We start from the raw sequence: 27476 nt of genomic DNA on the forward strand, positions 1-27476 counted from the left end.
TGAGGGGCCGCCCCGCTCGGCTCAGAGCATCAGAGCAGGGGCGTTTGTTTGAACAGCTCCAGAGCAAAGAGCAGGGGAAGAAAGTTTGGGCTGGGAGCGTGGTTTTTTCCCCAGACGTCAGCACAAGGCGGAACAGGGGCTGGGGAGGGAGCCGGACTCAGGGCAGCCGTGATTTTTTTTTTCCCCTTATTTAAAAAAAATTTATAATTATTTTAATTTTTTTCTCCTTTTTTTTTTTTTTTTTTTTTTTTTTTTTTTTTTTTGGCGGGGGGGTGGGTGGGGAAGGGGAAGGGGGCCGGGGAGCGGCCCGGCACCTCGGGCTGGGCTGCGGGCTGGGGGTGGGAGCCATGGACTCGGCGCCAGCCTTTGCCATGGACAAGCCGTTCGCCCCCGGCGCCGTGCGCGGCCCGGAGCCGCCCGAAAACGCTCAGAGCCGGAAAAACTTCAGCGTGAGCCACCTCCTGGACCTGGAGGAGGTGGCGGCCGGTATGAACGGGACCCCCGCGGCCGGTCCCCCGCCCGCCGGTGGCGCCAAGGCCATCCCGGAGCCGTCGGGAGGCAGCAGCGGCAGCGAGGCAGCGCCCCAGGACGGTGAGTCCCGCCGGGCCGGGGTGGGCAGCCTGGGGATGGGGGGTCCCCGCCGTGTCCCCCTGTCCGGGCACCCCGGACAAAGGGGGTCGGTGTCCCCCCCAGAGGGGTGGGAGGCGAGCGGCGAGGTGGGGACCCCCCGACGGCTGCGGGAGAGGCACCCCGCACCCGGGCAAAGGGGACACAGGGACCCCGCACCGTGAGAGAGGGACCCCGAACCCGGGACAGGGGGCACAGGGACCCCGCACCGTGAGAGAGGGACCCCGAACCCGGGACAGGGGACACAGGGACCCCGCAGGGCCACAGGGACCCCGCACCGGCCGCCTCCTGGCCGGCACCGGAGGTGTCGGGTCCGGGGCGCTCCCGGGAAGTCGCTCCGAGCCGGGGCTGCGCGGCCTGCGGGGTCCCCACGTCCCCCGGGGCTCCCGGTCTCGGTTTCCGGGCCACTGCGGGCACCGGGACACAGCAGGGACCGGGACACTGAGGGTCCCGTCCCGGCAGCTGCGCGGCCCCGGCATCAGCGGGGACAGAGCCGGGGCTGGGCCAGGAGAGCGGGGCCGAGCCGGGAGACGTGAGGGGACAGAGCCGCGGTTTCATGGCGCTCGGTCCCGGCCGGCGGCGCGTTTCTAACGGGACAATCCCGCTCGCGTCCCTCCGCGCCGCTCCCGCGCATCCCCGCTCCGCTCCTGGGGTGAGCAGGGTTCGCCCCATTCCTGTGGCAAAGCCTCAGTGCCGGGGCAGCCGACGGCCCCCGGAGCCCCCCGAGGCCGGGTGTCCCCGCGGGACACAGCGGTGACACTGGGGAGGCAGAGCCCGGGTGACACTCCCCAGAGCTGTCCCGGCTGGGCTGTGCTACCCCAGGCTCGTTTCCCACAGCCCTGGGTGCTGACAGCCCTGCCGAGGGCTCAGCCCGTCGGTCCCTTCAATGCCCCCGGTGTCCTTCCCGTGGCTCCTACACTGCGTGCGGGTCTGGAGCACCTTTCTCCAGCCCTCATTCCCTGCACACCCTCCTCCCTCCATGGAGCAGCCCCGCCGAGCCCCCAGCCTGCCTCCGATCACACTGCTGAGGGCTGGGCGCTGCTTTTTGGGATGGTATCTGGTGTTTTCAGTGTTATTTTCCACCCTCCCTCCCTTTCCCTTGGGTTTTGTGTGTACTTTCGGCAGTGCTGTGGGGCTGTGGGGAGGGTTTCTCCCGCCTGTGGGGCTGTAGGAGGACACTGTTCCATGTGGGATGGGATATTCACAGCTTGGGGAAACCCAGCCCTCAGCAGTCTCACAGGGCTGTTTGCAAAGCAGCAGGGACACAACTGCCCTGCTGGGCTCCTGATGCACCCAGAGAACCCAGCGTGGACCCAGGGTGATGCCAAAATCAGAGAGAGAGGCTGCACGGTCACCACAAGCCTGTTCTTCACCCCAAAGGGTTTGCAGAGCCCAGCAGTGCTGGCCCATGTGGGATATTTCCCGTTAGCACCTGTTCTGGCAAGCTGGCATGGATGGAGGCACCATCAGCACCTGGGATGCTCTGACAAGGCTGAGCAGCAGCTCTGATGTCAAAAAATACCCAGGAGTTGAGAGCAATGGGCAAGAAGAGAGCAAGGAGACAGAGACAAGACCCTGTGTGCACGCAAAGCTGGAACTTTGAGACCCTTACCCTGCTGCCACTGCCTTAACTGGGATGCAATCGCCTAAATTGAGGTGGAGAGACCTGAAATGCCAGGCAGATGTGCTGCCTTTGAGAGCATCAGCCTTTTGCTCCAGATCTGCCATGACAGCAAAGGAACTTCTGCTGGTAACCTTACCTTCTATTGGCATCCTGAAATAAAACAGCCCCTTGGCGTTTGCTCTCCTCTTCCTCTTCACCATCGTGGGGTTTTCCTGCCAGAGGCGGGTTTGGAGCCCCACAGCTGCTGGCAGTGGGTTTGTTATGAACACAACTGCCCGTGCATCTCTGCAGGATGTGGCTCTGAGCTCCAGCCAGGAGCCCTCGGGGGCTTTGTGCTGCTGGGGTGGAGGAAGAGCAGCCCTGAACCCTCTGTGAGGCTGTGGGACCCCTGGAGCTGCTGTGGGACCCCTGAAGCTGCTGAGAGGCTGTGGGACCCCTGAAGCTGAAGCTGTGGGACCCCTGAAGGTGCTGTGAGGCTGTGGGACCCCTGAAGGTGCTGTGAGGCTATGGGACCCCTGGAGCTGCTGTGAGGCTGTGGGACCCCTGAAGGTGCTCTGCGGCTGTGGGACCCTGCACCAGGCCGGGGTCACTGGGGGCTGCACTGGCAGAGCTGGGACAAGGATGCTTCAGGCAGCCCCAGGCTGTGCCCAGCAGGCTGAGACCCCCCAAACACCCTCTCCTTCCCCAGGGAAGCTGCAGTGAGAGGGTTCCATTCCCAGAGAAGCTCAGGGCAGGGATTTATTCTCTGCAGAAGGGGATTCAGCCCTGGAGACAGCCCCATGTCCGGGGCCCTTGGCACAGCTCCCCTCCAGCAGCCCCTTGCAGGGCTGGCATCCCTTCCCCTGGCACTTTGGAGGCTTTTGGGGACCAAATCCAGGCCCAGCTCCCTCTGGGCTGCTCAGCCCCTGCCTTGGCCACTGAGTGTACCCAGAGCATCCTCCTGCGACGGTGAATACAAATATCTGTGCAACACATTGCTCCTGTGACACCCAAAAATCAGAAATCCCGCAAGCCAGGCAAGAGCAAGGAGAAGTCAACGGGGTGGTGAGAGCTCATTCACACCCTCATCTTCATCTTCATTCTCCCCTGGAGTGGTGCAACAGCCTCCCATGGAAAACCTTCGGCACGACTTCTGAGGTCTTGAAAGCTTGTTCACCTCCTTTCATTAGACTAACAAATAATGTGTAACGCGAAACATCTGTTAACAACAGCCCTTAATGTTCTCAAGATGATAAAGCAGGAGGGTAATTTTAGCCAGCAAGCCTTGACTGATGGCTTTTCAAACAATGAACTCACTTTTGGTGCCGCCTGGGGATGGGAGAGGGAGTCGTGCACTGGCTCCGGCACCGCTTTGGGGCTGAACGCTCAGAAAGAGTCACTTCTGTCCCAGATGAGCTGTGGCCCCTCCAAGGGGATTTTTTGGCATGCATTGGCCATTTATTTGGCTACAGCCCCTGGGACCTGGCAGTGGGATGGGGAGGTGTGGTGGCCCCTGGACATCCCGTTTTCAGAACAGTGCCTGGAGCCCCTTCCTCATCCCCTGGGACCCTCTGGCCTGTTCTGGGCTGTGAGGATGCTGGGCAGAACAGGGATGCAGGAGGGGAGAGGAGAAGCAGCACCCAAAGGGGCAGAGGGCATTAAGATGTTGTTAGAACAAATTGGCTTTAATTATGTAAACCAGAGCAGCTGGAAAGGGAGAGGAGAGGCAGGGAGGGACAGGGACCTGGTATCAGAGGGGAAAGGGGACTTGGTGCTGGAGTTAAAGTGGTGGCTGATTGCCCCAGGTAGCCCCAAACTCCTCCCAAGGCTTGAGCACCTTCCTTGAGGCAGAGCCTGATGTCCCTGTGGTGTCCCAGTCCCAGGACTGTGCTGGCCCTGGCTCCCAGGATGAGGTTTGGCTGTGCTGCTCTCCCTTCCTAAATGCTGCTTGACCCCGTCAGCCGTGGGCACAGCTTGGGGACACCTTGGCCTCTGTGGCTGGGCTGGCAGGAGGCAGCTCTGTAACCCCAGGGCCAGGATGTGCCTTTGGGGATCTGTGCTTTTGGGGATGTGCCTTTGGGATGTGCCTTTGGGGCTGTGCTTTCGGGATTGTGCCTTTGGGATGTGCCTTTGGAGATCTGTGCCTTTGGGATGTGCCTTTGGAGATCTGTGCCTTTGGGATGTGCCTTTGGGGATCTGTGCCTCTGGGATGTGCCTTTGGGAATGTGCCTTTTGGGAATGTGCCTTTGGGATTGTGCCTTTGGGAATCTGTGCCTTTGGGGATCTGTGCCTTTGGGATGTGCCTTTGGGGCTGTGCCTTTGGGGATCTGTGCCTTTGGGGATCTGTGCCTTTGGGGATCTGTGCCTTTGGAGATCTGTGCCTTTGGGGATCTGTGCCTTTTGGGACGTCTGTGCGCAGAGGTGGCTCAGGCACACTAAACCCAGCGCCATTGACCCCTGGCTGATCCCCTGTGCCCAGTGAGATGGGCCATGGGCACAGGGACACAGCTGAGCCCCCCTAACCCCAGACACACCAGACCTCTCTCTCCAGCACCCACCTGCTTTCCACAGCCCCAAACTGCTGGGCACCCTCCAGGCTGGGAGGCTTTGCTGGGAGGCTTTCCCTGGTTTCTGAATGCCACACCAGGGACAGGAGTGTGTAGGGACCCCAACACAGCCCTTGTGGCGGGGAGGAGCCTTTGGGAATTGTCTGATAGATGTGACTCAGCTCCAAGAGAGGTCCCTGCTGCTCAGGGTGGCACCACCGTGCTGGCCATGGCACATGGGATGGGGTTGGGATACTGGATGGATGGATGGATGGATGGATGGATGGATGGATGGATGGATGGATGGATGGATGGATGGATGGATGGATGGATGGATGGGGGATGGATGGATGATGGATGGATGGATGGATGGATGGATGGATGGATGGATGGATGGATGGATGGATGGATGAGGGATGGATGGATGGATGGATGGATGGATGGATGGATGGATGGATGGATGGATGGATGGGGGATGGATGGATGGATGGATGGATGGATGGATGGATGGATGGATGGATGGATGGATGGAAGGATGGATGATGGATGGATGGATGGATGGATGGATGGATGGATGGATGGATGGATGGATGATGGATAGATGGATGATGGATGGATGGATGGATGATGGATGGATGGATGGATGGATGGATGGATGGATGGATGGATGGATGGATGATGGATGGATGGATGATGGATGGATGATGGATGGATGGATGGATGGATGGATGGATGGATGGATGAGGGATGGATGGATGATGGATGGATGATGGATGGATGGATGGATGGATGGATGGATGGATGGATGGATGGATGGATGAGGGATGGATGGATGGATGGATGGATGGATGGATGGATGGATGAAGGATGGATGGATGGATGGATGGATGGATGGATGGATGGATGGATGATGGATGGATGATGGATGGATGGATGGATGATGGATGGATGAAGGATGGATGGATGGATGGATGGATGGATGGATGGATGGATGGATGGGGGATGGATGGATAAGGGATGGATGGATGGATGGATGGATCGATGGATGGATGGATGGATGGATGAGGGATGGATGGATGGATGATGGATGGATGGATGAGGGATGGATGGATGGATGATGGATGGATGGATGATGGATGGATGATGGATGGATGAAGGATGGATGGATGGATGGATGGATGGATGGATGGATGGATGGATGGATGGATGAGGGATGGATGGATGGATGGATGGATGGATGGATGGATGGATGAGGGATGGATGATGGATGGATGGATGGATGGATGGATGGATGGATGGATGGATGGATGATGGATGGATGGATGATGGATGGATGATGGATGGATGGATGGATGGATGGATGGATGGATGGATGGATGGATGGATGAGGGATGGATGGATGGATGATGGATGGATGATGGATGGATGGATGATGGATGGATGGATGATGGATGGATGATGGATGGATGGATGGATGGATGATGGATGGATGGATGGATGGATGGATGGATGATGGATGGATGAGGGATGGATGGATGGATGATGGATGGATGGATGGATGGATGGATGGATGGATGGATGGATGGATGGATGGATGGATGATGGATGGATGGGGGATGGATGGATGGATGATGGATGGATGGATGGATGATGGATGGATCGATGGATGGTGGATGGATGGATGGATGGATGGATGGATGGATGGATGGATGGATGGATGGATGATGGATGGATGAGGGATGGATGGATGGATGATGGATGGATGGATGGATGGATGGATGGATGATGGATGGATGGATGATGGGTGGATGGATGGATGGATGGATGGATGGATGGATGGATGGATGGATGGATGAGGGATGGATGGATGGATGGATGGATGGATGGATGGATGGATGGATGATGGATGGATGGATGATGGGTGGATGGATGGATGGATGGATGAGGGATGGATGGATGGATGATGGATGGATGGATGGATGGATGGATGGATGGATGGATGGATGGATGGATGATGGATGGATGGATGGATGATGGATGGATGGATGGATGAGGGATGGATGGATGGATGGATGGATGGATGGATGGATGGATGGATGATGGATGGATGGATGGATGAGGGATGGATGGATGGATGGATGATGGATGGATGGATGGATGGATGGATGGATGGATGAGGGATGGATGGATGGATGATGGATGGATGGATGGATGGATGGATGGATGGATGGATGGATGAAGGATGGATGGATGGATGATGGATGGATGGATGGATGGATGGATGGATGGATGGATGAGGGATGGATGGATGGATGGATGGATGGATGATGGATGGATGGATGATGGGTGGATGGATGGATGGATGGATGGATGAGGGATGGATGGTGGATGGATGGATGGATGGATGGATGGATGGATGGATGGATGGATGGTGGATGGATGGAGACCCTGACAGGTCCCAGCTCACCCAGAGTTTCCATCCACTCACAGGGAGCCCAGCATATCCCAGCCAGGGAAGAGGGGCTGTGGGGAAGGATCTGTGCTGTACACCCCAGGCTGATGCAGGGGACAGGGGACAGCCCTGCACTGTTCTGCAGCCAGGCTTCCCCTCCCTGACTGTGGTTCTTGTCCTGCACATGGTCCCTGCCCTGGACAAGAGGAAAGGGATTCCTCAGGTCTCCTCTACCCAGAAACTGCTGTGGGGTGGGAGTGCTGCTTTCCCATGGCACAGGCATAGGACAAGGGGCTGAATGGGGTCAGCACCCTGCAGAACCAGCCAGAGCAGCAAAATTCACTGCCAGGCACAGGCAGGGCTGGGGGCACAGCTGGGAGAGACCCCAGGTCTCACAGAGCTCCTGGCCTGGGGTTCACCCTGATTCCACCCTCTGTGCTTCCCTGTGCCCCAGCCCTGCAGGGTGACACACACCAGTGACATCCACACCCCCTCCTGCTCCTCCCATGGTGACACTGGGTCACCATCCTGCTCTTCCCTGTGCCCTGGCTGCTCTCAGGCTCTTACTGACACCAGGGCTCTGATTTGGGGAAGATTTGCCCCAGGATGAGCTGAGCACTCCCGCCTGTGCTCCGGGCTTGCCCCAGCTCAGGGGGCTCTGGGCTGCAGAGGGGCCCCAGGAATTGACCTGCCCAAGCTGAGCCCTCCCCAGGGCACAGCAAACACATCCCAGCACGTTCCTGCAGCCCTGCAGGGCTCTGGGGGCTCCCCACATGTCCTGTGCTAGAGGGTAAAAGGGAAAAATCCCAAACTCGGGACCTGGGGAGATGGGAACCCTCTGGCTGGGGGAGCCCAAGAGCTGGAGCAGCCTTGGCTGGGCCAGGAAAATCACATTTCTCCCCGACTCCTCATTGCTGGGATGTTTCTGTGCTCAGCACCCCCAGCGAGCTGGGATTTGGCAGGCATTGCTGTGGGGGATGCTCCTGCTGAAATCTTTTCTAGCGGGGACAATCACGGCCTGGCAGTGTCCAGAGGGGACACTGGAGGGGTTCTGCGTGCTGTGGGGACACTGGAGGGGTCCTGCATATTGTGGGGACACTGGAGGGGTCCTGCATGCTGTGGGGACACCGAAAACAATTGTTTGAGTGACCTTAGCCAAAGCTGCCAGATCCGATACTATGTGTTTGTCTAATTCAGAACCAGAAAAGCCTTTTTCAACCTGTTTAGTTAGTGTGCCAGTGAAAGAGTTGCCTTTAGTCAAAAAACAATCTAATAGTAAACCAAGTAGAATTGACAATAGAAACAGTCCTCCCTTCAATTAGAACATTTAGTCCAAAAAACTCCTTAGAGCAGCATCTAAATCTCAAGAATTAGAAATCCTTAGTTCTTTGACCATAGATTTTTGTTTTACTTTCATGACTCGTGCCTAGCGAAAAAGTGATCCCCCAAAGTTCAGTGTTACTCCTCATTATTTTACATATAAAAATTGGAGTTTTTAGTGTAGTGTTTCAAACAGTTGAGACAAACAAAGCTTTGCCCCACTGCCCTGGCAGCACCCACTGATGAGCTTTAGTCCCCAGCAGCAGCTCAGACACCCCTGGCACAGCCATGCCCAGCCCAGGAGGGTGCTGGGGTGCAGGGACACCTTGCCTGTGCCCCCCCCTGGGCTGTTGTGTCTCGCTCGAGCAGCAACAGCTCAGTGTAACACTATTTCCCCTCTCTTCTGGGCTGTTATTTCAGGGAATGGGGCTGATTCACAGGAAAAATATGAAATTTCGACTCTGTGCAGCCAAGATGGGTGAATTTCAACGAATCAGCATTTTAAGAGAGCCTGGGCGTGTGTGTGTAGCTGGGAGGCTGATGAAATGATTTGGGGCTCTGAGGCTGTGTGTCAGGAGCCCTCCTCCCTGCCAGGCTGATCCCCCTCACCCAGGGCTGGTTTCTCCAGCCTGGGGGAATTCTCTCCCCAAAGCTGAGAAATCCTTGAGCTGAGGGGATGAGTTTGAAGCAGGATGGGGTCTGGGTGCTTTGGGGTTGGTGTCCCCACGCTGGCACCCCATTCCCTCCCTGCAGCACGAGCAGAAGCTGGATGGAGTTATCGTTCCAGGATGGAATCCCTGAGCCAGGGAGCTGGGGCAGAGCATCCTTTAAAATGCTGGGCAGTGGGTTGTGGCTGGGCTGAGCAGGGATTTAGACCAGGCTTAATGCAGATCAGGCTTTTCCTGGCTGGAAAAAGCAATTTGGAGCAGAGTGGGAGTGTGGTGGGCAGAGGCAGCACCCCCTGCCCAGCCTTGGTGATGCCCAGAATGGTCAGGCAGGATGGGAACAGCAAAGTTTTGGGGAGAAAGGGCTGATTTGAGGTTTCAAGGCGTTTTTCCGATGCCTGTTGACCAGGACTGCCCCAAAACTAGCAAACTGCTTGTTTTTCTAAATTTCCGAGAACTAACACAGAAATTCCTCCCCTCGCCCTCGAGGCATTCCCGATGTTTGCCTTTGCCCGAGGGACGCATGACCGCGGGCGGTGTTTTCCAGCCTTCCCACGGCTGACAAACGCCGTGTCCGTGCCCAGCATCCCTCGGCAGCCCCTCCGTGCCCTCGGTGTCCCGGCAGAGCCGGCCCCGGTACGGGACCCGCGGGGACATCCCGGGGCAGCTCCTCACGGGGGAACTGATATTGCAGGAATTGGGGGAATTGCTGCAGCTCGTGGGGTTGTGAAGCCATCCTGGGGCCATCCTGGGGACATCCTGGGGACATTGGGGTCCCCTTTGCCACCTCGTCCCTGCAGCCCCGGCCGTGCGCGGTGCGGGTGCGAGCGGCGGCTCGGAGGGTGTTAATTGAGCAGGAGGGATAATGAGGCTGCGGTGCCGCGGGTTTGGGGGGAAAGCAGCCCCTGGGAGGCTGGGCAGGGCTGGGGGGGACAGCTCAGGTCCCTGGGAGCCTTCAGAGAGCGGCAGCGCCAGCCGCCGGCCCCCTCCCCTTCCCTCCTCATCCCCCTTTGAGCGCATATAATAAAGCAGCTTTTCAGCTGCGGCTGCAGTGATAGATCAGGAAGAATTGTATGAGTCTATTAAAGTCTGTGTGTCTCTGAATGGAGACTGTGGCTAAGCCAGGCGCCAGGCTCGCGCATTGAACCAGATGTGGAGAGGCGCCATCCTTTCCAGCCACTGAATCCGAGAGGCTGCAGGCTTCACACGCAAGGAAACTGGAGTGCACATGGCAGGGGAGCCGGGGGAGCGGCGGGGAGCACATGGCAGCGGGGCACATGTGGGGAGGGGGCACCGCCCGGGGCTCCCGCGGGCTCCGCAGCCCCCCGGGGCAGCGCTGGCACCGGAACCGAGGGGCCCGGGGGGCTGGGCGAGCCCGGGATGGGAACAGCACCCAGGGATGGGAACGGAACCCCCAGGATGGGAACGGCACCCAGGGATGGGAATGGAACCCCCAGGATGGGAATGGAATCCTGGGATGGGAATGGAACCCCGGGATGGGAATGGCACCCAGGGATGGGAATGGAACCCCCAGGATGGGAATGGAATCCTGGGATGGGAATGGAACCCCGGGATGGGAACGGCACCCAGGGATGGGAATGGAACCCCCAGGATGGGAATGGAACCCCGGGATGGGAATGGCACCCAGGGATGGGAACGGAACCCAGGGATGGGAATGGAACCCCCAGGATGGGAACGGAACCCCGGGATGGGAATGGAACCCCGGGATGGGAATGGAACCCCCAGGATGGGAATGGAACCCCGGGATGGGAATGGAACCCCGGGATGGGAATGGAACCCCGGGATGGGAATGGAACCCCCGGGATGGGAACAGCGCCCTCAGGATGGGAATGGCACCCTGGGATGGGAACAGCACCCAGAAATGGGAACGGCACCCTGGGCTGGGAATGGCACCCCCGGGATGGGAACGGCACCCCAGGCTAGGCAGGGCATCCAGGGGGATCTGTGCGAGCCTGGGGCTGCTCAGGACACTGCAGTGGGTGTTTGGAGGGGCTGCTCTGCACCCCACGATGGGCAGGGGGTCAGCATTGTGCCAGGTCATGCAGGGCATGGCTGGGGTGGGGACTGTGCTGCACCCCAAACTGTTCAGGGCAATGCCAGGGCTATGTGGTGATGTTCCACAGCACCCCAAACTGTACATGTGTCTGTGCTGGGGTTCCACAGCACCCCGAACTGTTCAGGGCAATGCCAGGGGTGTGTGGTGATGTTCCACAGCACCCCAAACTGTTCAGGGCAATGCCAGGTGTGTGTGCTGGGGTTCCACAGCACCCCAAACTGTTCAGGGCAATGCCAGGGGTGTGTGGTGATGTTACACAGTGCCCCAAACTGTTCAGGGCAATGCCAGGTGTGTGTGCTGGGGTTCCACAGCACCCCAAACTGCTCGGGGCAATGCCAGGTGTGTGTGCTGGGGTTCCACAGCACCCCAAACTGTTCAGGCCATTGCAGGGGGTGGCATGTGGCTCTGAGCCATTCAGGGGAGTCACGCTGTACCCCAGGTCCTGCAGGGCATTGCCAGGTGTGGGGGTTGTGTTGCACCCCAGGATGCCCACAGGACACTGCCAGGGCTGTCAGGGTGCCCTGGGGGTGGCAGTGGCAGTGGTGGTGCAGGGGAGCACACGGGGGACCCCAGGCACTGTCCTGCAGCAGCACAGCTGAGCAGGGCACGGGATGGTCATGGGCAGCTCCTGTCCCCAGAGCCAAAAATGGAAGGACAGAAGGACGGCAGGAAAGACAGACAGATGCCATCCTGCTGGGGACAGCTGTGGCTGACAGCTCGTGGGGCTGGTGAACCCATGGATCCCATGTCCCTCGAGTGAAGCAGAGTCTGTGCAGGGGACACAGGTGACAAGGGGACAGCCACTCCAGGGCTGGGCTGGGGCAGCTGCCACGCTCCTTCCTCACCAAATTCACTTTCTCATCTGGGCTGGCCACATGGCTGTAATTTGGGGGTTGTAAATACCTCAGGGGAATTTTTAAATTTACAAAAAAACTGTTTTCATTTAAATTAAAAGACACTCAAGCATTTCTATTAGTATTAGAGGTTTATAAAACTTAAAACAAATGTTGAAACTAAACTACCAGGCAGTGTTCACTTCTGGAAGCCTTCAGCATGTTTGACACGACCCAGTTACCCCTTGGGCTGTAAGTTTTAGTTCTGTATGAGAGTGCCAGGGTGCCCAGGGTGGCAGGAGGGTCTCCATGGGGAGCTGGAGGGGATGAAGGCTTGGAGGGATGAGGGTGGGATTCCAGCTCTGCTGACCTTTGTAGGAGCAGGAGCCTGATGTTCCTGTCCACATCTTGTCATCCCCATGTGTCCTGACTGTGATCCTGTCCCCACTGTCCCCATCCCTGCCATCCCTGCCATCCTCACCGTGCAAGGTTCTGCTGTAACCTGGAAACAGTTAACCAGGCTGGGTTAAAAAAAAAAAAAAAAAAAAAAAAATACGAGCCACTTATTAAAATGAATGTTTTACAATAAATTTGGCGAGAGGCCACCGACCTCAAATGCAAACCAGACCCGAGGACAGCGGTGCTGCTGCTGGCAGGGGCTGCAGGGACGTCTGTGCGTGCAGGGACCCTGGAGCAGGGCTGGGATGGGCTCCCGGGGCTGGGATGGGCTCCTGGGGCTGGGATGGGCTCCCGGGGCTGGGATGGGCTCCCGGGGGCTGGGATGGGCTCCCGGGGCTGGGATGGGCTCCCGGGGCTGGGATGGGCTCCCGGGGCTGGGATGGGCTCCCAGGGGCTGGGATGGGCTCTCAGGGGCTGGGATGGGCTCTCAGGGGCTGGGATGGGCTCCCGGGGGCTGGGATGGGCTCCCAGGGGCTGGGATGGGCTCTCAGGGGCTGGGATGGGCTCTCAGGGCTGGGATGGGCTCCCGGGGCTGGGATGGGCTCCCGGGGGCTGGGATGGGCTCCCGGGGGCTGGGATGGGCTCCCAGGGCTGGGATGGGCTCCCGGGGCTGGGATGGGCTCCCGGGGCTGGGATGGGCTCCCAGGGGCTGGGATGGGCTCCCGGGGCTGGGATGGGCTCCCAGGGGCTGGGATGGGCTCTCAGGGGCTGGGATGGGCTCCCAGGGGCTGGGATGGGCTCCCAGGGGCTGGGATGGGCTCTCAGGGGCTGGGATGGGCTCCCGGGGCTGGGATGGGCTCTCAGGGGCTGGGATGGGCTCCCGGGGCTGGGATGGGCTCCCGGGGCTGGGATGGGCTCCCAGGGGGGCTCACACCCACCCCACACCCAGCCAGACACATTGGTGCCACAGCTGGGGGCTCTCAGCAGGTGCTGCTGCTCACTGATCCAATGGGTGCTCAGTGCTGGCCTGGGTGTGACAAACACCCCTTTTGGCCCCAAAAAAAGAAAAGGGATTGGGGCAGTGGCAGTGGGCAGCAGGAGGGGACAGCATGGGAATTGTCATCATTCCCCCTGTCCCTTCCTGCCTCCTTCCCCCCTTGGCAGTGACCCTGATGCAAGGGGGTCTCTGCTTGAACCTCGTGGGGCTGGTGTTGGGTTTCAGTGCCAGATGCCACTGGGGCTGCCTTGCTTGGGCTTTTTGCCTATTAAATTTCAAAAAACCACCTTTTTGGGGGGGCTGGGGAGGAGAGGAAGGCTGGGATCACCATGCCAGGGGTCCCTGGCTGGGAGCCAGCCCTGCACACAACGTTCCTGCTATGCAGCCCCGGCTGATTTAGTTTTATTTTTCAAACACTGAGCAAAAGTCCCAGGGAGCTCTCAACACCGTGATGGCCTGAGGCACTCCCCATCCCCTTCCCAGCCCCCAGGAAAACTCACTTTGCTGTTAAATCCAGGATTTTGGTGGTGCTTTGCAAGGCAATGCTATCCTAGGCCAGTGCTTGCGCAAGTCTCATTAGTGTTAATTAATTACACGTCTGTGCCCTGCTGGGAAACCAGGTAACTTGTTAGCATGTGAGCGATGCTGGCACCTCTGTGGCTGCATGGTGGATGCACCAAATGGTGCCTGGAAGGTCTGCAGGATGGGAAGGGAAGCAGCATCTGCTGTGCCCAGCTCTGATGAAGGGCAGCAGGGTCCAGAATCTGTGCCAGCATCCCTGTGGGGAGCCACCGTGGCTCTGTCCCTCTGTCCCTCTCTCCAGAGCCTGTGGGGAGCCACCGAGGCTGCTCCCTCTGCCCAGAGCCCTCTCTGTGTGCCTGGGGCTGACCCAAATCCCATCATTTTGGCCACAGGCTCTGGGCTGGCTGTTTCCCTGAGCCACAGATTCACACATTTCTGAGCCACCACGGCAAAGTGGGGAGGCTGCACCCCCGAAGGGTAGCATCCCCAGGAGCATCCCAGGGGTGTGAGGAGCAGGAGAGCCCCAGCCCTGCTCTCATCCCACCCCAGGAAGGGCTCCTGGCTGGCAGATGAAAGCAGTGAGTGTCTCCTTGCCGGGAAGGCTCCTGGCTGGTGCTGCCTGGGGGAGAGCCAGAGCCTTTTGTTGGTGCCTGGGCCTCCACCGTGGGGGCTGGCAAATTCACAGGAGAACAAAATGGAAATTCCTGCTCCCCCGTTGGTCGGTGCTGCTCGGAACTTGGATGGGATCGGTCAAACCCACCACTTGGCTGTGCTGGGAGGGCTTTGGCTCCTGCTCCCCCCAGCCCTGCAGCCACAAACATCTCCCGAGGAGCCCTTTGGTCTGACACAGCCTCTCGGAGCATCCCTGCAGGAAGGCAGGAGCGCCCATCCCGATTCCTGTCCTGCCTCCCCTCTCCCTCTCTGGCATTTCCAGGGGACACCCAGACTGGCACCACTGTGGATGAGTTTTTGGAGGCTCTGTGTGACCCCATCCCCAATTAAGAAAAGAGAGACCTCAGTGTGGTGTGAACCCCTTTGAGCTGCACCTTCCCCTGCCATAAGCAGAGAAGATGCCAGACCCTGCCAGATCCTGCCCTCTCAAAGCCACTGTACCCAGCAAATCCATGCAGACAGTGGACATTCCAGGAGCCTTTCCCCCTCACTGTGACATTTTTCGAGGGGAATTTGGGCGCTCGTTGTGGAGCAGCTTTGCCCCAGCTCAGCTGCCCCGCAGCTCCCTCCCCTCGCAGCGCTGACACAATGGAGGCAGCGGTGGCTCTGGAGCCGGGACAGCCCATTGTGTCGGGCTCCTGTGAACCCCGGGATGCTGCTGGCAGCTCCCGAAAGCCCCGAGCCAGGCTGGGTCCCCACAGCCCTGGGAGGGAACATTTATTTCCCTTGTAGAGCACCGAGCCCGGGGATGCGCTGGCACTCGGGGCTGGCTGCCCTGGGCCGGTGCCACCACCGGGGCACAGCCGGGCAGTCTGAGCCCTGCGGGCCTCAATGGCCCCAGAACGGCCCCAAAAGGGCCCCAAAACGGCCCCACAATGGCCCTGCTCCAGGTGCCGGGGTGCAGGAGCCGGCGGGTGGGGAAGCACAGCCGGAGCCGCGCTGGGCACGGCGCTGCCGCAGCTCTTGGCTTTGTCTCTGGAGCTGTTCCTGGGGCTGTCAGGGGGTGCTGGGGCTGCCAGGCTCTGTGGGCTGCTGGGCTGCACCCCGAGCTGGTGATGTGTCCCTGTCACCTTCCCCAAACTCCGTCACAGGCAGTTCCCAGCCCAGGTAAAGGATGGGTGGTGGCACCGGCTCTCCCAGATTCTGGACTATTCCTAAGTCCAGGAATTTCTTGTGCTGCTCAGCCTACTCTTACTCCCACCAGAGCTTTGTGGCCAAAGATGTTCCCCAGCCCCTTCCTGAGGCCTGACAGCATCCCACCAGCCCTGCCTCCTCCTTCAGGGAATGTGGCTGCAATTAATTCATTAAATGCTTCCGCTGACGCAGGAGCTGGCCGTGCCAAAACGCCATTCCTGGGGCCTGGCCTCAGCTGGGTGAGCCCGTGCTGGGCTGTGCAGGAGCCTCTGGCATGGTGGGAGGTGCTGGGAATGTTCAGGGACTCCTGAGCACTCAGGCTTTGCCTGCAGCCCTGTGGATTTCAGCAGCTTTCAACTTCCAGGGCATCCTCTCTAAATCACAGCACAAGACTTGGCTGGTTGGTTCCTCACCTGGAGTCTCCAGCATCTGCTTCCCTTATTCCTTCTTTTCATCATCTTCCCTCTCCTTCCTCACTGTTGCTTCCTGATCTTCCCCCTCTTGTGCACCTGGGTTTTGCAGCTTGGCTGCCCTGGCACCAGAGCCAGCTCTGAACCCCCTCACAGCTCCCAGCAGTGAATTTGGTGCCTCATTCTGGGCTGGAGCCATCCCTGAGGGAAGCAGTGTCTCGTGACATGGGGATCTCCCTTTTCATAATCTTTCTTTTCCCAGCATCTATCTAAGCATCATGTTCCCAATGCTTTTGCTGCACTAATAATGAGCTGAAAAAGGATTCAGTGCCGCCACTGGGTTACCAGCAGGGGCTGGACACATCCCCAGGCTGGACACATCCCCTCTGGGATGCAGGGATGCTGCTGGCTCAGCCAGGACCATCCTGGCTTGTTCTGGATGTGCTGTGATGGGTGCTCAGACACCACACACCATTCAGGGTTGCAAGGGGAAAACCTCCTGAGTTCTGGGGGTGCAGGCTGTGCATGGAGCATCCCTGGGGCTGCAGCACTGCTTGGTAGGATCTTCCCAAAAATGGTGTGTCTGTGTAGCTGGGGGTGGAAAGCTGTGGTGCTGGGTGGTTTCTGGCTGGTGCAGAGGCAGCTCTATAACCATAAAACGGGCTGCTGCTGCTGCCTGTCAGTGAGCACAGGCTAAGGCCCCCCCGGGACAGCCTTGGCCTCTTTCTTGGTCCAGGCTTTTGCTGCTCCTTTTTAGCAGAGACACTTTTCCCCCAGCAAAACTGGCAGCCTGTAAAAACGTGTCAGCGTTTCAGTTTTTTCACAATTAATGAGGTGAAACATCCTCGGAAACATTTCGCTGTAATGTTTCTCCAGTAGCTGGGACTTGCCCCTCTCTTAAATTTTTCATGTTCGCCACTTGAGCCGGGGAAGTTTCCATCGGACTCAGCACATTTGGACCCCCCCAGCTTCAACCTTTCCCCAGAGAATTCAGCATTTCTGGGGTCTTTGTGAGGCTGGGCTGGGCTGGAGGGGGACAGGGAGGCTGAGGATGAGGAGGTGGGAGCCTGGGGAGGGGCTGACAGCCCTTGTTCCCCGTATCCATGGCTGTTCCCAGGATGGGTTTGGACCTCACAGCATCCTGCCAAGTAAAGCTGGGGCTGGCATCCTGAGGGCAGGGGTTGGTGGCCCCAAAAGCTTCTCCCCTGGGTACTGGGGCGAAACTATGCAGAAAATGGGGTGAAACTATGCAGAACATGGGGTGAAACTATGCAGAACATGGGGTGAAACTATATAGAACATGGGGTGAAACTATGCAGAACATGGGGTGAAACTATGCAGGAAATGGGAGTTTCACCGGTGTGGTTTTGCCCCCAGGCTGGTGCTGTGCTGCTCCTGTGCACCCAGGCCGGGCTCATGGGTGGGTGCAGGAAAGGAGCCATACCTGGGTGACTCAGCACATGTGGAGGGGCAGGTTCCTGGCTGCTCCTCAGCCCCCCAAGCTTTCCCAGGTGATTTGGGGAGATTAAAGAGCTGTTGGGGTGTAGGCATCTCCCACCATCCCTACTGCCACAAGCCCTGTCCTTCCTGTGCCCATGAGCAGGGACAAGTGCTCAGCTTCCCTTTGGCCTGTGGAGCATCCCTCCTGCTGTCCCTCCTCCCTGCAAAGCCACGATAAAACCCCTCTGGGCTCCCAGGCTGTTCTCAACTGCATCCCAAGGCAGGGTAGAGTTGGAATTGGCTGCTGGAAAGAGGGGTCCCCTACACCTGGCAGCCCAGGCACCCCCAAATCCCACCTTGGCTTCGGGTGTCTCAGCGAATGCTGTGGAGCAGAGCAGAGCTGGAGAGGGCACACCCCACGGAGGGGCAATCCCCAAAGCCCAGCTCTCTGCAGCCCGAGGGGAAGCGCTCCCTCCCCGTGATTTAGAGGAGAAGTTAAACAATTGCACATGAGGCTCTGGCAGACGTCGTGGCCGGAGCTCTCCTCGCTCCCCCGAGTGCGAGGGGATGAAGGGAGTGCACATGTTTACCGAGAGAGACCATGGGAGAAACGAAAGACATTGTTTTTCCAAAGGATTTCTTGGCTGTAAAAGACCTCCACCACCCTGCAGCTTCCCTGATGAAGGCCCAGCGTTAATTTGTTAAATCCACATCAAGTGCCCAGAGAACCCGTTGTTTATTTTTGCTAATTCAGCCGGCCGAGATCAAATTGGGGTTTTATTTGTTAAGGATAAACCTTAATTAATAAAAGCTATTTATTTGGCTAGAGCCGGCCGCAGCCTGAGGGTCAGATATGCCACGATCATTATTTCAAGTAAAACAAACCCAAAATGTCTCTCAACAGTTTGAAAAACGTAGAAACTTAGAGGGCTGAATTTATTTGTCTTAGGAAGAATTTACAGCTAATTCCCTCCAGGCTATTTCAACCCTTAAATTATACCCAAGAAGAAAAAAAAGGAGGAAAAAAATGCCATTCCAGGCGTAGTAGGGAAGTAAATGGTACAGCAGATTTGATCATTTTGGCTTGGGGGGGTGTGAAAAATTTAAAGCTTAAAGGGTCTTTGGCAAACTGCTCCAAATAAATGGAACGTGTGAAATAATTTAATGACAGAAAACGTTTCAGGGCCGTGGGGGCTGCGGTGCAGTGGAAAATGAAACACGTTGGAGGAGATGTAGCCTGGGCTTTTTTTGCATGAGGGGGTTGAACTTGCTGCCTTCTGACCTGAAAAATGGGGGTGTTTGTACCCCAAAGCCAAGTGGTGGAGTTGGAGTCAGGAAAACTTGTCCCAGATGTGGTGGTGCTGATGGGGAGTGGAGTTTGCAGCATCCCTGGGGAAGAGACAGGCTGGGGCAGCAGGGGTGCTGCTGGGCAAACACCTCGCTCTGGATGAGTATTTTGGAAATAAATCCCCCAAACTGGGTGTCCAGAGGGGAGACTGAGCATGGCTGGCAGTACAGCCCATCCCTGAGAGACATCCCAAAGGAGGATCCTCAGCCTGGGCAGAGCTGCTCGGGCTGTGGGTGCTGGTTGATCTGGATCACAGCTGCTCTGAGCCCGTTTACTGTGCACTAATGGAGCTCTTAGTCAAACCCAAAGCCTTGGTGGAAATCCAGTGAAAATCACCTCTTTACAGCGCTGTGGGAGTTTGAGGGCAAGCACAGCACCAAGGCTGAGACCCACCAACTCCTTCCTGTGGGAAACTAATGGAAGCACAGATGGCAAAGGCAAGAGGGGGAGAAGGGGCTTGGTTGGTGCCCAGCTGAACCATCACAGCTCTGACCCAGGGCTGGTGCTGCCTTTGCTCCCAAGTTCTCCTTGTGGCACAGTCCAGGCTTGCCGGCACTGGTGCTCCCACAGGGTTTTGGGGTGGCTCCCATCACCCCATGGCGTCTGTGGGGCACAGAGCTGTCCCCAGGCTGTCTGCAGCTCTCAGGCAGCACTGCCTGAGGCAGGACAGCCCAGAGAGGAGGCTGGAGGTGACCCAGCCACATCCAGCACCCCAAAACGCATTCACATCACAGGTGAAAAGTCTCTTGTCTTTCCTAACAGTTTGAGGCAATTTAAGGCTTTTTTGTGATGCACACTGGGCCCATCCTGCTCTGTGCAAAGCCCCCCGTGCCTCCCTCTCCCCATCCTCCCCCTCATGTCATCTTTCGTTACTCAGTAACGTTATCCCCCCCTGTTTTCCCCCTTTCCCTGCATTTCTTTTCCTTTCAGCGGAAATTGTAATCAGTGGAAGATAAATATAGGGAAGGGGCTGGGGGGGAGGCTCAGGAGCCCCTCTGACCTCAGGGCTGGCCAACCAAACTGGTCCCTTCAGCCCAAATGAACCCCCAGATTATGCTTGACAAAGGCAAGGGTTTGGCTTTCTCCACAGCCTCCCCAAGCACTGCTTTGGCACAGAACAGTGATGGTGGGAAGCTGGTTTTAACTTTGTGCAATTACAAACTCTTATTCCTGGGAGCCCCATTGGGCTGGGAACTGGTTTCCAATTCCTCCATCAAGGTGTCAGCAGGTCTGGTTAAATCCAAGTGCCCCTGATGGCAGTGAGAGGACAGGATGTCTTCAGAGGATCCAACTCACCCCCCTTCCCATTCCTCCTCTGATGCCACAGAGAATTGAGCCATGCTCATTTTTGGGAAGCTGATTTGGGGTTATTAAAGCATCTCTGATGGAGGAGATCCAGCCTCACTGTACCCTGCAAACCTGTCAGACACTCACCACCAGCAATTAGGGTGGATCTGCCTGGTCCCACAGGCCTGCAATGCCTGAGCTAATGAGGAAAAGATGCTGATCCATTACCAAGGCTCATCCCTGGGCAGAGCAGAGGATCCAGGCAGGAACTCCATGTGTGGAGCTGCCTCTGCCATGGAGAGATGCCCTGGAAAAGGTGTGGAAGGTCCCTCCATTAAAAGCAGCAATAGGGGCTGAACAAAATGCCCCCAAACCAGCCCAGGGTTTGCAGGTCTCCAAAAACCCAGGAACTGCTGGTGCTCGGACACATCCTGATCCAGCTCCATCCAAACCTCGACCCCAGCATTACTGCCAGCCCCGTATGGGAAGCACTCAGCACCACTTGTCTCCTGTGGCTGTTCAGCTCTTCCTTCTGTGGGTTTGGGGAGATAAAGACCAGCCAGAAACATGGCCAGATCCTACGGAACTGGATTGAGAGCTAATTTCAAAAAACTTTCCTCCTCCTCCTCCTCCTTTCTTACAGCCAAATTAGAGTGGGCAAGGGAAATCAACACTACGGAAAAGTCCTGTAGCCAGGTTTAAATTGAGGATGAAGCCAAAGGGGGATTATAAATTTTATTTATACATTTCCCAGGGTTCTGTTGAAATCACTCTCAGTTTGGTGAGGGGCAGTGGGTGCCCTTGTGACTATTTTGAACCAAACCCTGATGTACCATTTCCCCAGAAGCCCTGTGGCATGGTCATAAACCCACAAGGAAACCTCTCACCCTGTTACATCCTGCAGCTCTTTCCCAGCCTGATGGTTCCCATTTCAGTCCCAAGCTCCCAGAAAACTCAGGGACAACCATGGCTGGACTTCATGTATTTTAATCCAGCGGCTCGTTAGCTCGCTGGAGGAAAACAGGACCAAAAAAGGAGTTTAACTAAAAGGGGCAACTGGAAAGCAGAGACTGGCAGAACATTTGAAGCTGCAGGAGGAAGTGCTGGAGGGAATTCTGAGAATTTTATTTGTGAGACACGATTGATGGTGAAGGGCAGCTCATGGTGTCGTGGCTGGGGAAAGGGTCTCAAACCCACTCATATTTCAGGCACTGTCCATCGTGTCTTCACCCAACCAAGAAGGCCATGTCCAAAATACAAGGTCACAGATTGTTGATGGTCAACCAAGGCCAAGTTGCACCTACAGCACAATTAATGACCCAGAGAAATGGCAGTGGCTGCAGAGAGCCCTTGGGAGAATGGTGTAGTTGGGAATATAGGAGTCTTAGGGACTTGATGAAAAACTTGCTATTGGACGTTTCATGGCTTGAATTATTCAGAGTTAAGGTGTAAGAAGGTTTTTCTGGCCTTAAAGATCTTGGAAGTTTCCTCCAGCTCAACAGCTTGATGGTGTCTTGAAACAGCAGAGTTAATACCCTTTCCAGTAGATTTTGTTTGTTGCTCAAGCATTATCTGAAAATGCTGGTCTTATTAAATAAGTATCACAATTAATATTATTAGCAAGTATTTAATTTGTGAGCATACTCAGGGAGTGGTGAGTTCTGCCACCCTGGCCTCTGCAACGATACAGAGCAGAAAGCCCCAGCATACCCCCGCCATGAATCAGAATGTCATAAAATTATTAACATTTCAAATAATTCCAGAATGCTTTCCCACCAGTAGGTACAGATTGGATCCAGATGCTTTATGAACAGAAAGAGCCATTAGCCAGTACCTCCACCAGGGAGAACGACAGCGAGTCGTGCTCCCCACGGAGCCTTTGCAGGGGCTGACTGGGTGTCTCGGAAAAAGCCTTCACGAAATTGCCCAAACCTTATGATATTAGTGACAAAGAGGAGATTAATCTCAGCCTGGCTGACAGCCCAAGATCAATACTGAGAAACCAGACTACACCCTCAGCTTCATGTTTCCATGAGGCAGCAAAGCCAGAAATAAACACTGCGGAGGCTGAGCCCTGCGAGACGCGGTGCCGCTCGCCCCGAGCTCTGAGGAGCAGGGCTGCAAGAGCAGATGCTTTGGCTCCTGTGTCACCTTGGGGACGTGCCACAGCTGGGGCCTTGGGGGTGCTGGAGGTGGGAGCTGAGAGCCACACCTTGGGGGTGTTTTGGTGCTGGATTTTCATCACCATTCATGAAAGCTTGACTTGAAGTCTTAGTGAGAGCTGAGCTCCACATTGGATCAAGTGCAGCCCCAGAATACACTACGACTGGTATTCAAAATCATGGTTTAGCCAGATGTGAAACCACCACAGGCCTTGATGAATTGTGGGGTTAACCCTAAGCTCCAGCAGGTCCCAAAACATGTTTTGATTATCATGGACATCACAGGGTTGCACATATCCCCACCCTGGAGGAAGCAAGGCTGGCCCAGAGCAGGACACTGCAGATCCCCAGGAGGGCTTGGGCTTGGCTGGGTCAGGGGGTCTCACTGGGTCTGGCTCTCATGTGGCTTCTGCTCTTTCCCCACAGGTGAGAGCCTGAGCCCAAGCTGCGGGGCAGCCAAGAGGAAGAAGAAGCAGAGGAGGAACCGCACCACCTTCAACAGCAGCCAGCTGCAGGCTCTGGAGAGGGTCTTTGAGAGGACGCACTACCCCGACGCCTTCGTGAGGGAGGAGCTGGCCAGAAGGGTCAACCTCAGCGAGGCCAGAGTCCAGGTGAGCACAGGTTTGTGTGGGAGAAAACAGCACCTCTGCCTCGCCCCAGGCAGGAGCAGGGACTGTCCCCTCCCTTGTTTCATCCTGCACATCACCATGACCCACAGGACAGATGGTTGGAACATCCCTGAGTGCACTGGGTCCCCTCTGACCACCTTCCCACCTTTCCACCTTTCCCCATCACAGGTGTGGTTTCAGAACCGGAGGGCCAAGTTCCGCCGTAACGAGAGGGCGATGCTGGCCAACAGATCGGCATCCCTGCTCAAATCCTACAGCCAGGAGGCAGCCATCGAGCAGCCCATGGCGCCACGACCCACTGCACTGACCCCTGAGTATCTCTCGTGGACCAGCACCTCCCCGTACAGGTAGGTGGAGGCTCTGGAGGAGCTGGGGTGGCCACAGGGCAAGGCTGCCTGGAGACAGCCCCACTGCCCCAGGAATGCAGCCCCGTGCCACTGCTGGGGATCTGGGGAGTTTTATGAGGCCGAAAGGAGCTTGTCTGACTTGGCTTTGGGATCATTTAAGCTGTCTGAGCATCCATTGCCCAACGCTGAGCAGCTTCTCTGCCTCCTTGCATTTTGGGGCTGGAGCAGGCGCCCTGGTCCTCACAAGGGATTTGCTTGGCCTCGTGCTGACCCTTCCCACATCTCGGCACAGGAGGTGGCATGGGTCCCTTCTGGTTCCCAGCTGTTCATGTTCAGCCATCACATCCAAAAGCACAAAGCAGGGCCTCCTGGTGCATAGTTTGAGGGGTTCCCACATCCATCCAAGTCCATAAAAACGCTGAACCTTGGCTGTTCTTGTGAGAGATCTCCAACAGGGAGCAGCCAGCCTGGCCTGGGAAGCCAGCAGGACCACAGAGGGCATGGGGTCTTCTCCATGGGCCATTCCTCATTGCTCCCCGCTCCCTCCCACAGCACTGTGCCCTCCTACAGCTCCAGCGGGACCGCAACGCCCGCCCAGGGGGTGAACATGGCCAACAGCATCGCCAGCCTGCGCCTCAAGGCCAAGGAGTTCAGCCTCCACCAGAACCAGGTGCCCACCGTGAACTGAGCAGGGCAAAGCCCATCCCGTGGCCTCCTCCAGGACACAGCGTGGAGCTCCCGTGCCAGGCCCAGGACAAATCCTGCCCAACACACGTGCCACTCATCCAATGTCTCAGCGTCTTCTCTCCTCTTCCCTTCCCTTCTGAAGGTAGAGTCAGTCCCAGGCCGAAGTGGCACATAATTATAGCCACATATGGAGCGAACTTGGTTAGAAACTTGCTTTTCCGCACACCCTTATAATAACGGCTATATATACACACATACCCCCCACACGCTCTTCGAGGACAAACAGACTTGCCAAGGGAACAAGAATTTGCTTCCAAACATGGAAGGATCTTGGACTATTGGATTTGACCAATTTGGGTATCTTGCCCAGAGAGCCAAAGAGTTATTGGGTCTTCTCCTCCCGCAGGGACACTGTGGGAGGATCACGGGCCCCCCTTTCCACCAGGCTGTGACTTGTGGCGCTCAACTGCGTGTGCCAAAGCCGATCCATGTGTTCATTTCTTTGTGCAACCCCGGCCACAGTGTGGGGTTTGGGACTTCCCAAAGTTTGGGGCTTTGGGAAGCTGATGGCTCGCCCATGCCACGGCCAGCCCTCTGCACTGTGCTTCCTGCATTTATGAGCTGTCTATGCTGATGGCATCGGGCTCTGCCCCTTCCTAGAGGGGCAAACAGAGCTGCAGCACCTCAACAGACCCTCCTGGAGCCTGTGAGCTCTCCCGTGAGCCGGGGATGCGCCGCCAATCCCCCAGCAGGCACCGCTGCCCTGCCTCGGTGGATTTGCCAGCGATTCCGTGGAGCCCCAGGTCATTGAACAGTCCCAGGGAATGAGCAAATTGGAAAAAGCTGTTGGGTTTCAGCTGAGTAGGCGGCTCCCAGCGCTTCGTGCCAACGAAGGCTTCGCCTTCCGGAGGCACAGCCTCCCCGTCGGCAGCTCCGCAGATGTGCTGGGGGCTCCGGGGCCGGCGGCTCCATGGGGGGAGCCTTTCTTGGTTTTGCAGAGAGGAAATGGTTTCCCCCCTCATCCCACCCCGCTGTGCAGCCTAATGAGGTTCCAAGGTGGGGCGTGCAGGGGATGGACGCGGGGTGGGCAGCCTGGCCCCGAGCCACGGGGCTGAGCTGTGGAGATGCAGCCTCCACCTTCCCCGTCCCACAGCTGGGGTGCTGGAGGTGTGGGGTGTCCCTGTGGACAAAGCCCACAGGAAACCACAGCACCCTTTCCTCAGCCACTGGAAAGAGCCTCCAGCCAAGCATGGGGACACCACCAGCTCAGAGGATTGGCCTGGGCAGAGAAGACACAGCCCTGCTTCCCTGGAAGGGGTTGGTTTGGGGGCTGCAGCAATGGATCTGAGCACAAATACAGCAATTGCTGAGGTGCCTCCTCCAGGTAAACATCCTCTGGCTGGTGACGCCGAGGCTGAAAGTGCCACAGCTGCAAAGTGCCCACCTGAGTCCCCAGAATGGAGCATCCTCTCCCATTCCCACTGGGCTGTCACCGCAGCTGCATGTGGGACCCATGGCTGTGACACCAGGGCCATCAGCTGCACCCCAGACAATGCCACCATGCGGGGACTCACCTGATGGGAGAGCCACCTCCTGTGCCTGGGGGTGAACCAGCCCCTCCATCCTGCCTCTAGCCCCTGCCTTCTCTGCTCCACAGCTGGGAACAGCTTCGTTCTCCTCCTCAAGCCTGGCAGGCAGGGACAGGGCACAGCCTGCCTGACCCTGCCCACCTCCTCCAGTGCCACCCTAAACACCCACCCTCTGCCCCCATCTGTATTTCCAGGGCTGGTATCCCTCCCATGGGCCATGCCAGCTCCCCACACTGCACAGGGACCTGCCAAGCCAGGGGGAAGAGGGATCCACTGTGGATGAAACCATCCACCCTGAGAAACACCACTGGGGCAGGAGGAGGGGGCCAGGGGGGTCCCATTCCCATGGAAAGCACAGGGCTCTTTTTTCACTTACACAAGATGAAACCACAGGGATATAAATGTCGCTGCCTCTTTGAGAACATTAATGAAAATAAACCCATTTAATAGTTTGCAGATGCTGTTTCTGTAAACCTAAAAAAAGCAGGGAATAAATATTTCTTCACTAAATATCTATATGTATATATATATTTGAAAACATTTGCTCCTAATCTTAGGGCCCCTCCTTTGCTGTGCTTTTGGCAGCTTATCACAGCTTGTCAGTCAATGCTGAACTCACCAAGAAGAGATACAAATTGCACCCATGGAGGGGTAGCCGGACCGAGGGATTATTGTAATCTAAGCTCTCTCTCGCCCTTTCTATTTGTACATTTCAATTACTTGTAACAAGATCCATGGTGGATTTGGTTTTTTTTTTTTTTTTTTCTTCTGCATGTCTGTGTTTTGGAAATTTTTGTAAGGTTTTTGTAAAAACAACTCTTGTGAAATAATGGAGGAATAAATATTTTACTGAGTAGAGACGTGTCAGTGCATGTGATAGGGACCCGAGTCTTCCATCACCAGCCTCTGTGGTTTCCCCACCTGGCCTGGACAAGCAGCCTGGGCAGAAATTGAATTAAGAGGCAGCAAGGAGGGTCAGATTCTGCACAGAAATTGAGCTGAAAGAAACCAAAGGGTAGAAATAAACCATCAGATTGTAGAGCACTTTCCAGGGAGCCCACAGGTGCAGAGCAGGCACTGAGCACCCAGAGCAAGAGGAATCAGTGGTCAGGCAAAGGTGATACCAAATAGTTGAGGCAGCCAAAGTTAAACAGGGCTCCAGAAGCTCCCAGTGCTGAGCTATCAGGCAGCAGATTTAATGGATTTAATGCAAAGTGGAGAGGGGTGAAGATGTGCCCAGGGAAACTGCCCAGCACGTGCTCAGACTGAAAGGCAGTGAGTCAAGTGACAGGAATTGCTAGGAAAGGATCAGAGAGCAAGGCAGAAAGTGTCCTCACTGCTGAATAAAGCCTGAAATCCATTGCCCCAAGATACTGTGGAGATCAATGCTCTGGTGAGTTCAGAGAGGGAGAGAAAGTTAATGGTGGGGGGGTGTTGGTGCAACGTGGCAGGGACTCAACTGCCTGTGCAGAAATCTGCTGCCCTGCTGACTTCAGGAGCTGGGAGGAGAAGGGACACCTGGGTTCCCCTTGTTTCCTTTATTTGCCTTCATCACAGCAGCCTCCATGCAGGCCAGCCCACATGGTGTCACTGTCAGGATGTCTCTGTCACCTCCTCCCTCCCAGGCCCTCCCCAATCCCCCCACACAGCCAGGGGACCACAGCCCTGTCCCCTGCACCCAGAGTGGCTCAGCTCCATGAGAGCCACAGGATCAGCTCCATGAGAGCCAC

At 56.8% G+C, this 27476-nt stretch overlaps 1 protein-coding gene across 2 annotated transcripts; it reads left to right on the plus strand.

The window, feature by feature from the left end:
* The first annotated feature begins 347 nt into the window (after positions 1 to 347).
* Positions 348 to 26602, plus strand: PRRX2 (paired related homeobox 2). Of its 2 annotated transcripts, XM_063174652.1 has the most exons (4): positions 348 to 591; positions 22921 to 23105; positions 23292 to 23470; positions 24023 to 26602. In XM_063174652.1, exons 1-4 carry the CDS (start codon positions 348 to 350, stop codon positions 24156 to 24158), a joined length of 744 nt encoding a protein of 247 aa, XP_063030722.1. In that variant the 3' UTR covers positions 24159 to 26602. The 2 variants fall into 2 exon arrangements, with proteins under 2 accessions (XP_063030722.1, XP_063030723.1); XM_063174653.1 differs by lacking the exon at positions 348 to 591 and having other exon boundaries at positions 22689 to 23105; positions 24041 to 26602.
* Positions 26603 to 27476: the final 874 nt, after the last annotated feature.

The sequence above is a fragment of the Melospiza melodia genome, chromosome 22 (genome assembly GCF_035770615.1).
Source record: "Melospiza melodia melodia isolate bMelMel2 chromosome 22, bMelMel2.pri, whole genome shotgun sequence".
NCBI classification, from domain to species: domain Eukaryota; kingdom Metazoa; phylum Chordata; class Aves; order Passeriformes; family Passerellidae; genus Melospiza; species Melospiza melodia.

Excerpts from the sequence above, each read along its gene's own strand:
- PRRX2 (XM_063174652.1), top strand. The coding sequence starts at position 348 with ATGGACTCGGCGCCAGCCTTTGCCATGGACAAGCCGTTCGCCCCCGGC. Across the intron at positions 592-22,920 it reads CGAGGCAGCGCCCCAGGACG|GTGAGAGCCTGAGCCCAAGC; the intron begins GTGAGTCCCGCC and ends CTTTCCCCACAG. Across the intron at positions 23,471-24,022 it reads ACCAGCACCTCCCCGTACAG|CACTGTGCCCTCCTACAGCT; the intron begins GTAGGTGGAGGC and ends TCCCTCCCACAG.